Source organism: Coffea arabica, chromosome 8c, assembly GCF_036785885.1.
Source record: "Coffea arabica cultivar ET-39 chromosome 8c, Coffea Arabica ET-39 HiFi, whole genome shotgun sequence".
Taxonomy (NCBI): domain Eukaryota; kingdom Viridiplantae; phylum Streptophyta; class Magnoliopsida; order Gentianales; family Rubiaceae; genus Coffea; species Coffea arabica.
In genome coordinates, this window is record NC_092325.1 from 3,706,587 (window position 1) to 3,723,541 (window position 16,955).

A 16,955-nucleotide genomic window follows, 5' to 3' on the forward strand; every position below is an offset into this window, starting at 1 on the left:
CAATTAAAATCTCCTCCCTTAAAAAATTAAAAAATTACATCACCTACTATGAACCAAACCCAAATGGATAGTATTGTTTAGTGTGGGGTATTAATTGGTGATGGTGGTGTTGTTGATTCATCATTGATTGGATGGTTTTATATAGTTTATGTGGATAGGGTAGTAGGTATGATAGTTATGATAAGGTTGCATAATTGAGTATTTTATCAACTTTTGCTCCTTATTTTGGTGCTGCTTTGGGAAGGATGTGGCTATTTGGCCAATGCACAAGATTCCTTGAGGAATCAGCCAGTCACAATGGGACATGAGATTGGAGAGCAGAAAATATTTATTTGGCTAATTAGGAATATAATTTATGAGGACATCTTTCTTTATAAACCATTTAGATTAATCTTCTATATATTAACTGCATATACACGATTATCGTTTGATGCGTGATAATTAGTCTGAACTTGAATTTAAGATTCAAATTTTGTATACATATCATGCATCCAATCGTAAAGTGTACATACTGACATTGTATACAAAATTAATTCTAAACTATTTGGGATAAAGATTTCTTTAGTTGCACTTCAAGGGCTTTCTTAAAACGGAAGACTTGAGTGTTTGTAAGTAACATTTTAGGCACGTACAACTAACTTGTCATGTTTATTTAATTTCTTGACCGATACTTGTTGAAGTAGGGATCAAATTCAAATGATGCAAAAGATGTTATGTTTGCAAACTATTTGCTATGAATGTGCAACTTTAAGGTCGTTTAGTTTCAAACCTAATTGCTAGTTTCTGATTCTATATTAGTGTTCGTTAACAATAATTGATAGTGATTAGCACAAAGTGTTGCGTACAAGAAAGATTTAATCTAGTCAACATGATGGATTTATTTTCTTTCTAACAAGTTAGCAAGATTTTTCTTTAAAAATTGATATTTAAAAATGAGAAAAGAACTGGAAAATAGTATTGGGAAAAGACAAAGACAAAGAATCAAGAAGATGCCAAGAACCAAGGCCTAATGTAGATGCCATCTTAGATGATTAGAAGGAGACGACTTTGGTGTTAAAAAAAAAATTTTTTTTTGTCTAATTTTTAAACGAGTCAATACTTTTGATCCTTCTTTCTTGCTTTCTTCATGGAATTCTTTGAATTGAAAATGCCATTTTGAGGAATGCGCCATAAACATTAACAAATCATAAATAAATGCAGTAAAAGTACAAAAGAAGCAATTATAATATGACTTAAAAGCCGCAATTTAACTAAACCATTGAACTTAAAAAAAAAAAAAAAAAAAAAAGAGTCTCAAACTCTCATGTTGACCTATGGTGAGTGCAAAATTCAAGAGCTCCCGAGCTATTCTTCTTAATTTACTCATCAAATTTGCCTGAGTTCCTGGCTCTGATTAGCCGATAGCTTTACAAAACAAGCCGATCATGACTGTTGTTAATTTGATTACCAACTTTGATTTAGGTTATGAATTTATGATCAACGGAGTCAACCATACATGTGTGACTTAGTATTATATTTGTCTTCACTTGCCTTTTGCCCATTGCCGACTTGAATTTCTAAGCCTCCAAGTCAATAGTTTTCTTCTAGACGTTCTATTTTAATTGCAGTCTTTTGGGTTCATATGGTACGTGCTATAATGGGATATAATTTTAGCACAATGTACTGCTTTTGTGACGTCTAGTTGAGCTACATGATACCATAAAATTATACTAAATTACTTCCACTAACTTGTACAAGGATGGGAATCTAACATAGTCCAAAGAGATAAGATTCTTTTTTTTTTTTTTTTTGCATTTGAAAATAAAAGCAAAATTGTAAATCTATTTTTATTATTTTATATTATCTCTATTCACCAAATATATGTATTTTTTGTTCCTTTTAGTTCTTCTCTGTTTTAATGTAAAAAAAAAAAAAAAGTCAAGTTAGATGATTATGACTTAAAGAAACAAAGAGTTACAGAATAAGTGAGAGCCCATTTGGATTGCTATTTTTTGAAATTTTTATAGAAAAATATATTGTAATGATTTAATGTATGCGAGATAAAAAGTGACTTCAAATGTGTTTACGAAAGAAATGTAAATATTTTTTTTGAAGAAAAAATTGCTTTCAATATGTTTTCTTTTCTAAAATTTTTACAAAAATAGAACCAACCATTACTATCTCCTGCATTAGTCTGGCATGTTACTTGGCTGTGGCCTCCCATCTGGTTCTGGGGTCCCATGTGATTACTCTTCCGGCAATTCGCAGATTTGTTGTCTACCGTATATGCTATTTGAAGCTATCATGACCCTATCTTCTAAAGTGACAAGCGAAGATATGGCATGACATGATGCTCATTTAGTCTCTTGCTTTCTTTAGGTAAACTATTTGGCATCGATACGTTTTTGTAGATTATTGTCAAGAAGAAGTTCCAAGGTTTAGGAAGATGCATTAGCTAAGAAGGAAGAGAATGTGGAGAACATCCAAACGAGATTTTATAGACGAAAAAAATAAAAAGCAACATTTTATTTACAAAAAAAAAAAAAAAGGATTTCGAGTAGGATGAAAGTATTACATATTCTATTTATATCACGTGACATGTTAGTTTTAATGTAAAAACACTCAAACACATGTTACAATCAGTTGCACCAAAAGCTTAAAAAAGCAACACACTTTTCAAATTTCCAAAATGCCTCTACTCATGCGGTTGAAATTCAACTCTCTCTTTGACTAAAACTCAATTTTATATAGTATAAAATAAAGATATCAGATCGTTACAATATATTTTTAACAAAAACTCCAAAAAAAAAAAGAATATCAATCGAAATGGTACCAAATGGTTAGAGTTATCATGTTATTATAATAATGTAATGTATGTGAGGTAAAAAAATAATTAAAAATGTGTTAATTTAATATTTAAAATTTTTTTTAAGAAAACCGAAAATCCAAAAATATATGTCTTTTTTGCTGGGGCGCAACAAAAGCGCTAACCCTATCAACTTTAAACGGCGAGACGGCGTGGTACAACCACATTGGACTGTTAGGGGCTAAACGTTCTCGAGGGCTGTGCAAAAAGCTCCCATTTTTCCTCTTTTAGGGTAGGTAGCTCAAGGAAAGGGACGTATTGTACCAAGAACATTTGCACTCTGAAAAAGTGTTGGGGTAATTACGTGATTCTACAGTACTTCTCAAGGCATTTTCGTCCATTAGAGAAAGTTCCAGAGACGGGGTTGCCTTCTTTGCAAATCTTCGGCGGAGTTTGGTCTCGTGAGTCGTGACTACTCGGCCGTAGTCATTTAATGGAAAAGGCAGCAGTTGGGGGAACAAAATTACCAAATTACCCTCAAGTGACAAATGTCGCAAATTGAAAGCTAGTTTTGACTTTAAAGGAATGGCCAATGGGAGGAGAGAAATCACAAGTGTAAATATGTGATGGAATGGAAGAATGGAATTGTGGTCCTCTGTATGATTGCAGTTATATGCTTCAATTATGGAAAAGGGATCTTTTGGCACCTTTATGCCTTGATAATGCTGGATTTATTTCACTTTTGTTAACTCTAGAAACTTACATTGGTGAACAAGGAAAAGAATATGGTACATGTCTATTTGGCTTAACATGGAGAGTTGGGTTTTCTTCTATTCATTTTTCCTGTATAGGATATCTGTGATGGCAAGAGGATGGAAAGTTAGATTCCTTAAATTCTTGTTGAGGATGAAGTGTACTATGGAAATTAGACTATCCTAGGTAAAGCTTAGAATCATCCAAAACTTGTAATACTCCATCCATTCGTCCCAAATTATTTGTCGCATTCTGGGATTTCAATTATTTAAAAACAGCGACTTGATGATGATATTAGTGAATTTGTTTCCAAAATTGGTCAAATTTAAATAAATTTGAATTTAGTATGAAATATAGCTAAAAAAAGACTTTAACATTGGTAAAATGATAGATATTTTGAAACATGCTAAAATGGAATGTATGATATTTTCAATGTAACAGAGGGAGCAGTAGTCTTGCAAGTTGCAACAACAACAATGGTTTATTTTTTTTTTTTTTTTTTTGAGTTTCTTGTAATCTTTTTTTTTTTTTAAAAAAAAGAGAGGCATGGTGCATTTTTAGTTTAAGTAGTAAAATTTCAAGGATTTGTAGAAAAACAATGTGCAATAATTTATAGCAACTTTGGTTGTTAGAATTAGTTTAATCAAGTGATGTGAGAATAGCATAATTCAATGGAGAACGGGGAGAAAATAGAGATATTACTAGAATTGTGACTATATTAGATTCACAAAAAGATAGAATAGAAAGAGTTTTAAGTTGATATTAGTTTTTTGGTTTCATTCTTGCTAAAATAAGATAAATTAATTTTGACTATCGTGGAGAAAATAATGAAGAATAAAATATAAAAGAAAAACAAGAAATATCACAGTCATATATTTTTTGAATCGAATCCATTTGAATTAGGTAAAAGAAATTTTAGGGATCTTTGGTGACAAAAAGAAGCCAATCTTGCAGTATATTTAAAAAAAAAAAAAAAGAGTTATTTCGTTGTTTCTTAAAGTGATTGTGAAAGAAAGGAATCTTTGCCACCTCAATAGTCTTTTAGATACTATGAAAAGTTTTCTTCTCCAAAATTTTGATAACCTCTTAATTTTGAGAAAGACGACTTTAGAGTTCTCAAGGAAAAAGAAACTTTTCAAAAAATAAAAAAAAAAATCCTTCAGAAGAATAGAATACTATTCAAAGTAGCAAATCAAAGGGTGATAGAGAAGAATTGCAATTTAGTCTATATAACTCTATCAACCCTAATGTCATTTGAGAGCAAAAGCCTTTTTTTTTTTTTCCCACGTAAGAGGTCTTGAATTCATGACTTTCTATTTACAGCCTTTTCTACTTTTATCATCTAATCTGACTCGAGCAAGAGCAAATATTCATTATTATCCTTGCCATTAAAAAAACAAACCCTAGCATCATAGGCTTCAAGTTTTTTAAAACCAACAAACGTTTTCTCTTTCAAAAATAAATTGTACATACAGATATCTTTTAAAGAAGTTCAGTGAAAGTAATGAATCCAAAGAAAAATGAGACCAATCTACTAAGTTGTATCTCTACAGCCTTGAAATAATAATATCTCTCCTTTCGAATTTTGATACAAGGAATTTATGGAAAAGTTTTTTCTTTTGGGTCAAAAATCCCTCAACTCATCTGATTTTATGACGCATTATCCAAGTTGGCAAATTTTCATCTTCACAAGCTTTAACTATGACCCTCCCTTTTTACGTGTTGAAAAATCTTATCCACAATTTTGTCTTGAATCTCTAGAATCTCAACATGTTAGTCTTAGACTCTTAGTCATTGTCGTTTTAAGAACTCTACCACCGTCTTTTCTTTGTTTTTTTTTTTGGGAGGGGATCCAAATGTCAATTCCTATTTAAAAGTGAAGGAGAAATGTCTAAACCAAAAAATAAATGCCAAGTAGATGGCAAGCAGTAGCTGTCAATTCAGCTGAGCCGAGCCATTAGCCACAAGACATAAAACGCCGAAGACCAAAAGCGCGGAAAATGTTGACTCAAAACTTACGACGAATCCAAAGCCGAGCCGCCAAAGACCTTCTTTAGTGAATTAGTGGTCTACTCATCTTATGATACCTCAGCCCCTTCATTTTCGCTGACTGTTGAAATCTAATCATTAACCCAACTTCCCCCTGCTTCCCTTCGTAACTGTACATTCTTTCTAGCCAATAGCTTTCGAGTCCACTCTACACCTAATAAAACGTTTTCAGACAACAAATAGTAAAAAATAGTAGTAGTACTACTAATACTTTTATACCTTAGATTATTTTTCTACGTATCCTTTTCTTTCATTAACGACAGCACTTATACGGTAAAAAAAAAAACTCATCTAAACGCGATGAGTGCACTAATACATCCATTGAATTTTTTACCTCTAGAATTGACGGATGCACTAATCACACACATATGATGGGGATTTTAAAATCCAAATTTACAAGCTAGACAAAATTCAAAATACGATGGGAGGTTTCCAATTACAGAGTGCATGGAGTTTTAACAATTTAAAAGCTAAATTGAGTTATCTAATGGTATTAATATATATTATATTGACTGCATATATATTAGTACCATTAAATACACGTGACAGACATGTACAGAAAACAAAAGAAATTCAAATTTAGGTCAAGATCCAATAAAAGATAAATATTTGATGTATGTCATATCATCTCAATTTAGAGCTGAATTCCAAATTTTACATAAAAATGGAGATGATATGACATGCATCAAAACGCGCTGAGTCAATATTAATGTATATTCTGTCGATGTATAAAAATTAATTCTTTATTTATAATACAAATTCAAATATAGGGTGCGGAGTCTTATAATTTCCAATTTACAATCTCAGCCTCGTCTGAGTCGATACTTTTTTATATTGTTCATGAACATAATTTTTAATTACTTTTTTATATCATATATATCAAATCACTAAAAATATATTATTTTTTTACAAAAATTCTTAAAAATAGCGATGTAACCATTGCCTAACCTGTCATTGAGGTGGGGTACGGACGTACGTACAGAAACCCATACGTATAGAGAGAGCAAAGGAGTAGTATAGCGTTGAGCGGAAAGGCTGGGCCGGTCATCACAAGAGAACGTGATAACCTGCTGTAACCGCCAGCTATTTCCCGCGGAAGTACAGCCCATTGTATGCAACCGCCGCCACCACATCACGCCACGTGTTGACTTAAATCTCTCTCAGCCCTCCACGTGTAGACTTTCCCACTTCCTTCCTCCACGTTTCGTTCCCTCTATCAACTCCCCTTCCTTCCCCGTCTCGGTGGATCCGTTTTAGTATCGAGATCCTGAAAAGTCGGGAATCGCCCTCAACTAACGGTTAAAAAGGGACAGCGAGCGGGGAGAGAAAGGTCTTTTCAATTGAAGTGGATATAACTAACAGAAAGTTAGGTCAAACTGCAACGATGCGTGTCAATTGCGTAAACGCCTAGAGGGTATTTCACTTGCCGTCTTTTAGATTTTGCAGAATTTGGATTGAGATTTTCTTGACCGTTCATCTAATGTGAACAAAAGTCCGACGGTCTGATGTTACGCCGCGCAGTACTCGTCAACTGCTGATAAGCGCACGTGATTTTTATCCCCCCATTTCCTCCCTCTTTCACAGCCCTCTGACCGAAACAGCAGCCCACACCCTTTCGGTGACACCGACCTCTACTTCCCAAAATACCCTTCACCAATATCCTAATTTCTTTTCCCCATCCTACCCTCCGCCCCTCCCCCTAATTTTGGAGAATCACCGAAATTATTCGTTACCTCCTCCAAATCATTCCATCCATCTTTCCTTCCTTTTTTAATAAAGAACATGTGAATTTTAAGAAGTGGAGAGAGTGCAGAGGAATTAGAATTCAAAACTTTTTCAACTTTAATCAGTAAATCAAAACCCATTCAATTGATTCTTTTTAAGATTAATAGTAATCTTTACAAATATTAGTGTAATTTTATTTATAACAACAGATTTAAATACATAACACATAACACGTTACATTTATTTAAACCTAAATTGTTTATGCGTCTATACCTGTTGGTCTAAAAAAAATGATTACATTAACAAAAATTGACCCAGAACATAAAAATTAAAATAAATAATATCATTCGAGAGTCAAAGAGTCATATTTACTCAATGTAGTAAATATTTTCCTAATTAACTTAATTAGTCTACAAATTTATGCCAATTAACTTATTGATTATTGGGATCATTTTAGAGCACTGAGTAATTAAAGTTCGTTAGAAAGTAGTATTTGTAATTCATCTTGCTTGCTCTATGTGTATCATGTCATTTTGGTTTGTGGAAAGGGTATTTCAGGAATCACAGGCGTATAATAAAACTGTGCGTTTGGAAGCCGGCAAGCGTTTGGTTGAACGAACCTAACCAACCACCACTTTCCTTCATAGTTCACACTTCTTTGCTTTTACCACTTACCCACGAAGGAAGTAATATAGTATTAAATACCATATTAGTTTCATTTAAAAAAAAAAAATTCCTCTTCAATTTTACCAATTTCTGAAATTTCCAAAATCAACTCTAGTTAAAAGTACAGAAGTAATAAGGAAATAAACAAATTAAGAAACGTATTTATTTATTTTCACTTTCTAATTTTTTTGATTGATGTGTGTACTGTGTGAGACGGGGGCATATATAAAAGTATAAATTATCCTCTCTTTTCTCTTTTTTCGGTTTTCTAAAGCCATACTTCTGGATTGAGTCTACTGTTCTTCTCTCTCTACCATGTTCTCTCTCTATTCTCTCTCTTCCTATACATACAACTTCTATATACATTGAAACACTACCATATTTCGCCGGAAAACAGCTTGTTTTCGCCGGAAAACCGGTGGTTCGTCGGCGGGGAATTGTTCAAGGACGATAGTGTCGCTGTTTCATTGGCATATTCTAAGGGTTTTACACGAGTTTTGCGAATCGGTGTGCGGAATCGGCGTGATCTCTGAGTTCGACTCGGTTCGTGGAGTTTTTACGAGAATGTGGCGAGTGTGAAGCCGTTGTTTTGGATTTTTTCGCCCTAGATCACGATCTAGGGCCTTGTTAAGGTTCATATTGTGGTAAATATTGTAAACTTTCAGCGGTGAAATTGCTGTTATTTTTTTTCCTTTTTGGGAATTAGAGTGAAGAAGAAGAAGGAGAAGACGGCGAGAAGTAGAGAAGAAAAGCTTCGGGATGAGATGGTGAGATAATTTTGTGAATATTGTGGCTAATTATATGTAAATTCACGTTACATTAATTTTGTATTTGAAAAAGTAATAGTAAATATAAGAATGCGTTTTGGTGAAAATGTATGTTTGTTTTTTCCATAGCTTTTTTATTTTGAATTTGGATCTCGAGCATGTTTTCGTAGTTTTGCCACTACCAGATAATTTTCCGGGAAGATTACTGTAGCTTTTTTTTTTAACAAATAAATTTTCTGTTTAGCGTATATGCACAGTATGCGTGTAGGTATAACAAAGAGTACTGCTTGTTTCTGTAACTTTTTTTTTTTTGGGTGATGAAGCTGGTAATTGAGCTGTTTAATTTCGCAAAGCTCTAGTCCCAGATTAACGGCTTTGGCCGGTTTTGTATTTTTTTTTGCAATTTTTTTCTCCAATACATACTTTTTTTTCTAAGTAGTAGTTTGGTTTCGGCTAATTTTTGGGTTATACATTACCAAAGCTGGAGCGTTTCCGGCTAAATTTCGCCTAGTTTCAGATCTTACAAGCTTTAGGTCCATATTATGTGAAAATATATTTTTGGAAGATTCTAATCTGGGTAGTATCTTTACCTTTTTTATTTGACTTTTTTTCTTTTTTCATATTTATTGGTGTCTTAGCAAAAATTGTTCGGGGGTTTACCTGTATTTTCTTGTTTCACCTAAAAGGAAAAGTCATATTTATGTTTGGCTACTTGGGGAAATAGGAGTTTTATTTCTTTACCTTGGGGGAAAAATAAATTTAAAATTAAGAAATTCGGGGATTGTGAATTTAAAGGTTTCAGTCCATGTTTGGCAGCTGATGGTCTGCTATGTATGTGCTGTTAATTCCGTTTTCTGCAATAGTGGTATGATTTATCACCCATAGTCACACTGGTTTATGGTCTTTCAAGTTGTTGATTTTGGCTTAGCTTGGGCTTGAGATATTATTAGTATTGTTTTGCGTTCTTTTCCGCCTCCCCCTCTGTTGATTGCATAATGCAAAGCTTGAATGGGCATGCATCTATTAGTTGGATTAAGACTTTTGTTTTCCTTCTTCAAGTTATTCCAACAATTATGGAAAATAAAGGAGGTGGTATCCTACTGCATGGCAGTTTTTACCTGTGCAGACCCATCTTCTTGTTTAAGCATTATTGGAATGTCTAGAAACAAAGGAAGTTGACATAGTTTGAATATGTAAGCAAGGGAGTTCCATGCATGAGTGCTGCAAGAGCCAAGTCATTTTTCTAGCGAGAGTGAGGGCAATATATTATGTTACAATGAGTTGATTTTGGGTTTTATCGTATTCGGAGTTGTGGTGTTACATGAATTTCTGAAGCTATTACATGAGTTTCATGTTGTCTTTAGTTGGTTAATTAATAGGCTTTATTTGGTAAATGAGAGTTTTTAAAGTAAACTTGATTGAAATTAGTTGGTTAGTTAATAGGCTTTTTTTGGTAAATGAAAGTTTTTGAAGTACTTTATTGAAATTGCTGGATGTTGCTCTTAAAAACAATTTTGTTTTGCCTATGCGTATGTGTTAACTAATGTTCTACCATATTGAGCAATGCTGGATATTTGCAACCCTTATTTGTCCAGGAATACTATAGTACTGAGGATCATTTCTTGTCTGTTTGGTTAATATGGACTGACGGCTTATTGCCTACCTGTCTAATTTTGAAAATTCTGTCCTCTTCATCTAAGTTTGCTGTATGTGATTTAACAGGTGGAAGGAAAGGCTTGTATGTCAAGAGAGGCTAAATTGGAATTCTTGAAGCGCAAAAGGCTTCAGCGGATGAAAACTGAAACTGTTAATGATTTCACTTGTGTCAGTAACATGATGAGTAGGAGCGGAGGAGATGCTTTAAGAGGCTCTGCACCATGTGGTGTGAGAATCCATGGCAATATGGATAACTTTTCACAACCTGGAGCTACTTCAAATGTGAAAGATGTATTTACCAAGCGCAAAGTGGCAAAGTTCGATACTACTGACCTTGACTGGATAGATAAAATTCCAGAGTGTCCTGTTTATTGTCCGAATAAGGAGGAGTTTGAGGATCCTTTAGTTTATCTGCAGAGAATAGCTCCTGAAGCTTCCAAATATGGTATTTGACTATACATAGTTTTCTTGTATTCAGTACACACATTTTCTTCCTGTGGTTGGGTGAAAAAGAGTATGATTTGATTGTGATATTGACGCTTAATTCAAAGACTAACAAAACTGGTTCTGCTTGCTTAAAGTTTTATGCTATGCATGTGACAGATACTTGTTTTATCTGCCTCCTCCTCACCACTGAATTTGCCTGTGAAATGAAATTCTATTGGTTTGTTGGATTAGACCTTATAACCTGATGGTTATATCAGGAATATGCAAGATTGTTTGCCCTGTAAGTGCTGATGTTCCGGCTGGTGTAGTTTTGATGAAAGAAAAAGCTGGATTCAAGTTTACAACAAGAGTTCAACCTCTTCGTCTTGCTGAGTGGGACACAGATGACAAAGTCACTTTCTTTATGAGTGGAAGGTGAGCTTTGCTTTGATAATGCATTCATATTGATTGGTTATCTATTTAGACCTTGAGCATGATTGTCATTTTTCAGAAACTATACATTTCGTGATTTCGAGAAAATGGCGAACAAGGTATTTGCACGTAGATATTGTAGTGCTGGATGTCTTCCTGCTACATACTTGGAAAAAGAATTTTGGCATGAAATAGCATGTGGAAAGACTGAAAGTGTTGAATATGCATGCGATGTTGATGGTAGTGCCTTTTCATCTTCTTCCAGTGATCAGCTCGGAAAAAGCAAATGGAATTTGAAGGTTTTTATCTCATTAAAGTCTTCTCTTCCTTATTATTTCTGCCTAGCTCAAATTCTCCTTCAGTAGGTTTCACATTAGTATGAACAATTTGGGACATTAACTACTTTTTAAACCCTAAATAATTACACACATACAAAAGGCCTGCAATTGCTGAAAAGAATGCCTTGAGGCAATGGGTAAACTGAGCTCAGACAATTGCTATCAGGTTGAACAAATTGAAATGATTTATTTTCCTAGAAACAAGCAACTTCATTTCCCACAAAAGCTACATTCAGAAAACAGCAGTATGTTGACATATCTATGTGACTTGCCTGATAAGTAAACTTGTGAAATGGAAGAAAGAACCGTAAAACATTAAGGGCTGATGATTTGTTTCCTTTTTAACCTTTTATCTTTGTGGATTAAGGGACTTGTGAGTTTATTGGATCAGTTAGGCAAGTTGTTAGCAGGATTGATTGCAAAACGTTCTTGAACCCATTTCATCTTTCATCTTCTTTCCTGCGTATAAATGGATGGTCATTTATGGGGGGGTTTTTTCTAATACCTTTTTTACTATCTTCTGGCAAATTTTGAATCTTTTGCTTCTGTAATGCAGAAACTTTCTCGGTTGCCGAAATCCGTTTTACGCCTTCTACAAACGGCAATCCCGGTATTGTGATCTTCCTAAATAGGTTTTTTTTTTTGTTTTTAAATTTATTTTACATGTCTGTGTTTCTTAGCTCATTTTCGCTTATACTGCAGGGTGTTACAGAACCTATGCTCTACATTGGGATGCTATTTAGTATGTTTGCATGGCACGTGGAAGATCATTACTTGTATAGGTATGTCTTCTTTAGACTGTGGTTGTGTTATTGTCATTTAATGATTGTTGATAATTAGTTTGATCATTGTGCAGTATCAATTACCATCATTGTGGGGCAGCGAAAACCTGGTATGGCATTCCAGGTCATGCGGCTCTGGATTTCGAAAAGGTGGTTCGAGAACATGTTTACACTCGTGATATTTTGTCTGCTGATGGAGAGGATGGGGCTTTTGATGTGCTTTTGGGGAAGACAACACTCTTTCCTCCAAGCATACTCTTGCAGCATAATGTCCCTGTCTACAAGGCTGTGCAGAAGCCTGGGGAGTATATAGTAACCTTTCCTAGAGCATACCATGCAGGATTTAGCCATGGTAAGATCTTAGATATCTTGTACAGATTAACTAGCAAAACCTACTTCCTCGGGTTTGTTTAATCTGTTTGTTACATTCTCTGGTCATTGCATTCCTATACTTTTTACTTTTCTATTTTTTGCATGCTTTAAAGCACTTTAAATATTTTGCAGGCTTCAATTGTGGTGAAGCTGTGAACTTTGCAATTGGCGATTGGTTTCCATTGGGGTCAATTGCCAGCCGTCGTTACGCACTTCTAAATAGGATGCCACTTCTTCCCCATGAGGAGCTTCTATGTAAAGAAGCACTGATCCTTGGCATGCGTTCGGAAGTTGAAGATCCAGAATATTCATCTGCAGACTCGATAGCACAACGAAACATAAAGGTTTCTTTTGTGAATTTGATGCGGTTCCAGCATCAAGCTCGTTGGTGCTTGATGAAATCACGAGCATGCTGGGGTGTTTCTTCATTTTCTCATGGAACTATCCTTTGTAGCGTCTGTAAACGTGATTGTTACGTAGCATATCTTAACTGCAATTGCACCTCACATCCTGTGTGCCTGCGCCATGGTATGTTCATTTAACACCTTGTTAAAGGTTAGCATTTTGGTCTGATCTACTATATTAGTCTTGCTGATTGGTTTTGTTGTTTTGATTGTTGATAACAGATCCTAAGTTGCTTGACTTCCCTTGTGGTGGCATTCAAACGCTCTTTTTGAGGGAAGATATATTTGACATGGAAGCTGCAGCGAAGAAGTTTGAGCAGGAGGACAGTATATTGGATGAGCAACTCTCTAGGCATAGCGATGACCTTATTCTGCTATATAACATCTTCCCTTGGGCACAATCAAATGGGTATATCCCTTACTGTGATATAGACTTAGAATCAAACTTGGCATTTCCAAACATTGAGAATCCGTCAGAAGAGCCAATGAGCAGTTCTCCCTGCTATCCTTCCATGTGCGATGTAGAAAATTTGAAGACAGAGAAGTTAGATACATCAACCATCAGTTCTTTTGTAGAGCTAGCTGATAGTATAACCAAAATTGATCATGTAAGACATGTTCTTTCCCTATTTTTATTGTTTTACTTACCACTAGTTTCTGCTTGGGTAAAAGCTTACTCTTTCTTCACTTTCCTAACAGGTACATGAGTCTCATTTACGAAATCCAGCATCTATTAAGTCTTCTACAGAAGCACTTGTTGGCTTTGGAGATTCTGAATCTTTGATGAGTGATGAGCATGCCGGTGGGCATCTCAGGGAAAATCAAAGGAAAGATGTAAGACCTACAGAGGATAATGAAAGTGATGAATCTGATTCAGAAATCTTCAGGGTCAAAAGGCGTTCTTCAGTAAAGATTGAGCAGAGATGTGGACAGGATCCCCTATCTATCAGTTTTGATCATCAGGTATGGGAAGTTGTATGTCTATGTTGTACTAAAACTTTTGGCTGCTGAAATATACAAATTTGTTAGCGGTTACTTGATTTATTGTAACTAGTGTTCAAGGCAGACAACTCCAAAAAATATTTAAAATTTTTTTAAATATATTGGCCGAAATCATTTTTAATAAGAATTGATTTTATATATTTTTTAATACATATGTAGAAAATTCACATTCTTTGTAAGTAAAATGTGCAAATAGACTATTATTTGGCAGTGGGTAGTTATGAGGAGAGATGTAAAAGGAGATATAGTAGTGGCCAGTAATATATGAAGGGTAATTGAGGAAGATCGTAAAATGACAGCTTTTAGTTTACACCAAAAAAGTCTCTCCACCTTTATATATGGTATAAGATAATTCATGGAAGAGAAGAATAATCCATGCAACTAGTGCTGTTATCTTGTGTTCTTTATGTTGTTACATGAGACAAGGCATACCCCCAGTTTTTGCAGTGGATGCTCCACTGGATCCACACACGCTGCTTGAGTAAACTTAAGAAGCATTTTCTCCCCTCCCTTTTTGAACTGTCATCGTCTAGTGTCAACCATTTTCTCCTATGTTCTGTGCTCTTCGAAATGTACATCGACAGATGCTGTTGAAATGAAGAATCAACTATCCCTATTTCTTAATGATTTTTCAACAATGATATGCTACAAATATTAATATGCGTCCTTGATGTCGCCAGATTAATGTCTGTGCTGCGTATGGCTTCTTTCAAGTGATGAAAGTAGCTGTGCTGCTCTTGCCTTAAAGTTTTGGTTCCCAAAACCACTAATCTGGTTCATACCTGGCTGACCATGTTAAAAATTCACGAATGATAAGTAGTCAAGTTTGATTTGGACTTGTGATTTGTCACTAGTTGGTTCACCTTTGATCTGCATACTCTGTGCCAGGGTGCTCAACATAAAACCTTCAATCTTTGAAATTTTGATGGATTTGGTAAACATACTTTGCTGAGAAAATATTGATCCTGGTTTTGCTGTTTTAATAGGGGTTCAAGCGGCTAAAGAAATGTCAGTCAGAGGCTAGTAACGGCCAATTGATTGCATCAGAGCCTTCGGTGGCTGATATTCCGAGTTATACTTCACGTCCAAAATCAAATAATTTCAAAGAAGTTGCAGATAATGGTTTGAGAGACAGGTTTGCCAATAGAAACACTGGTACTTTATCCATCAAGATCAAGAAAGTGGGGAATGATGAGATGATGAGCAAGAACGGGGAGCATCAAAGATCTGATAGGTGCCAGCATGACCTGGGGAGAACAGTGAGGGAACCACAGCCACCTTTGGAGATGGGGCCAAAACGTCTTAAAGTTAAAGGTCCTTCTTTCATAGGATTGGACAACAGGTTGGATTAAATGACTGACTTATTGATGAAGATCTGGTAGGGCGACTGCCTCTAGAGCCTGACCTTGCTAACAATAGTTTTCTGACGGGGATCTAACAACACGGAAGAGCTAGAGATTCAATTCTGGGAGCAGCGACAGAAGATTAACCAAGTTTAGATTTGAAAGTAACATTCTTTGTGCAGGCCTCAAAGTGGGGCGACTTGCACGGTGGTGTTTCTTGGTTCTCGGGCCGGGGTGTTTTTCCGTCTTTGGCAGGAGAACCTTTCTCCTTCCTGCAGGTTGAAAATAGATTTTCCAGTTGGTGACTTTTGGTGTACATTTATTTTAGCACTTTCAATTGATTCGATTCTTGTGAGGATCAGTGGGTATTCCGCTTGGCCTCTCTCATTTGATGACACCTTGCTGCTTCCTTTGCTAGGATCTAGGTTTTACTCAAAATTCTTTTTTGTAGCTATGGGTCTTTGATCCCTAGACTACTTGAATAAAAGATATAGAAATTCTTCTTGATCCTGAACTCTTCTGCCGAGCTGATTTAGTTTGCGTCTCTCTCCCTGCCGTCTTGTGATTTTTCCACCGTTGCCTAAAATATTTTGTTCTGTCCTTTGTTCGGCAACCCAAAATTTCTGCAAATATTGAAGAATGAATCCAGCAACTTTTGGTAAAATATGCAGTGCCTCTTTGATTTTGGTATGATAATCATCAGCAGCAGCAGCAAAAAGTTGGAATTCCCTGAGAAGTCTGTTCAATTTGGCAAAAGACAAAATGTGGCCGAAGTCTTGACATGCCTTTTGTAGCAATGGACAACGGAACCCTCCTACAGAGAGGCCCATATTGTGTTTGGGCTTTAGATGTATAGCTGTAGCCTCTTACACAATCCTTGTTCCGTTTGTAGTTTTTAGCTGTGTTTGGGCTTTTGTTGTGGGCTTCCATACTGTGGTCAATCACTCAATTCGTCTAATCTCCGCGGTCCACTATGGAAATTCCAGAGTTACTTTGAGAATCCCAAATTGAGCCATTTTTTATGGAGGCGTTGGCCGTGTTGTTTTAATATTAGGAATTTCAACTCCCATTGTCTACAGCAGCAAAGATTTTTGATAGATCTTGAATTAATTTAAATTTTTTTTTTGGCTTTTCTTAACGGGGTTCTTTAATTTAAGAAATTGAGCATGAAGTATGAAATTGTGGTCGAAGCATAAAGAGAACAACGAAAGATGCACGATTTCTGTGCCCAAATAAAGTAGAGATTGTGTTTGACTCGATTACAGGTTATCCATAAAAGTCAGATCCAAGCAAACATTTAGACAAGTTAACACAATCAAATGTTTTCTCGTAATGCGAATCAACTTGCAGGTATTAATGGTGTCAAAAAAATTGAACTGTAGAGAATTAATTGCACTCAATTTTATTTATCAGACAAATCTAATTATTCTTCATAGTTATGATGGGAAATAACTA

The 16,955-nt window shown here is 35.2% G+C and overlaps 1 protein-coding gene across 2 annotated transcripts; it reads left to right on the forward strand.

Moving 5' to 3' along the window:
- The first annotated feature begins 8,219 nt into the window (after nt 1-8,219).
- LOC113705314 (lysine-specific demethylase JMJ13-like) lies at nt 8,220-16,007 on the forward strand. Of its 2 annotated transcripts, none has more exons than XM_027227119.2 (11): nt 8,220-8,745; nt 10,468-10,846; nt 11,157-11,262; nt 11,339-11,558; nt 12,154-12,207; nt 12,300-12,379; nt 12,454-12,731; nt 12,884-13,279; nt 13,378-13,763; nt 13,855-14,118; nt 15,144-16,007. In XM_027227119.2, the coding sequence occupies exons 1-11, from the start codon at nt 8,743-8,745 to the stop codon at nt 15,507-15,509; spliced, it is 2,532 nt and encodes an 843-aa protein (XP_027082920.1). In that variant the 5' UTR covers nt 8,220-8,742; the 3' UTR covers nt 15,510-16,007. The 2 variants fall into 2 exon arrangements, with proteins under 2 accessions (XP_027082920.1, XP_027082919.1); XM_027227118.2 differs by having other exon boundaries at nt 8,223-8,745; nt 11,106-11,262.
- The last annotated feature ends 948 nt before the right edge of the window (nt 16,008-16,955 follow it).

Excerpts from the sequence above, each read along its gene's own strand:
- LOC113705314 (XM_027227118.2), top strand. Across the intron at positions 11,559-12,153 it reads AAAGCAAATGGAATTTGAAG|AAACTTTCTCGGTTGCCGAA; the intron begins GTTTTTATCTCA and ends TCTGTAATGCAG. Across the intron at positions 12,380-12,453 it reads GAAGATCATTACTTGTATAG|TATCAATTACCATCATTGTG; the intron begins GTATGTCTTCTT and ends ATCATTGTGCAG.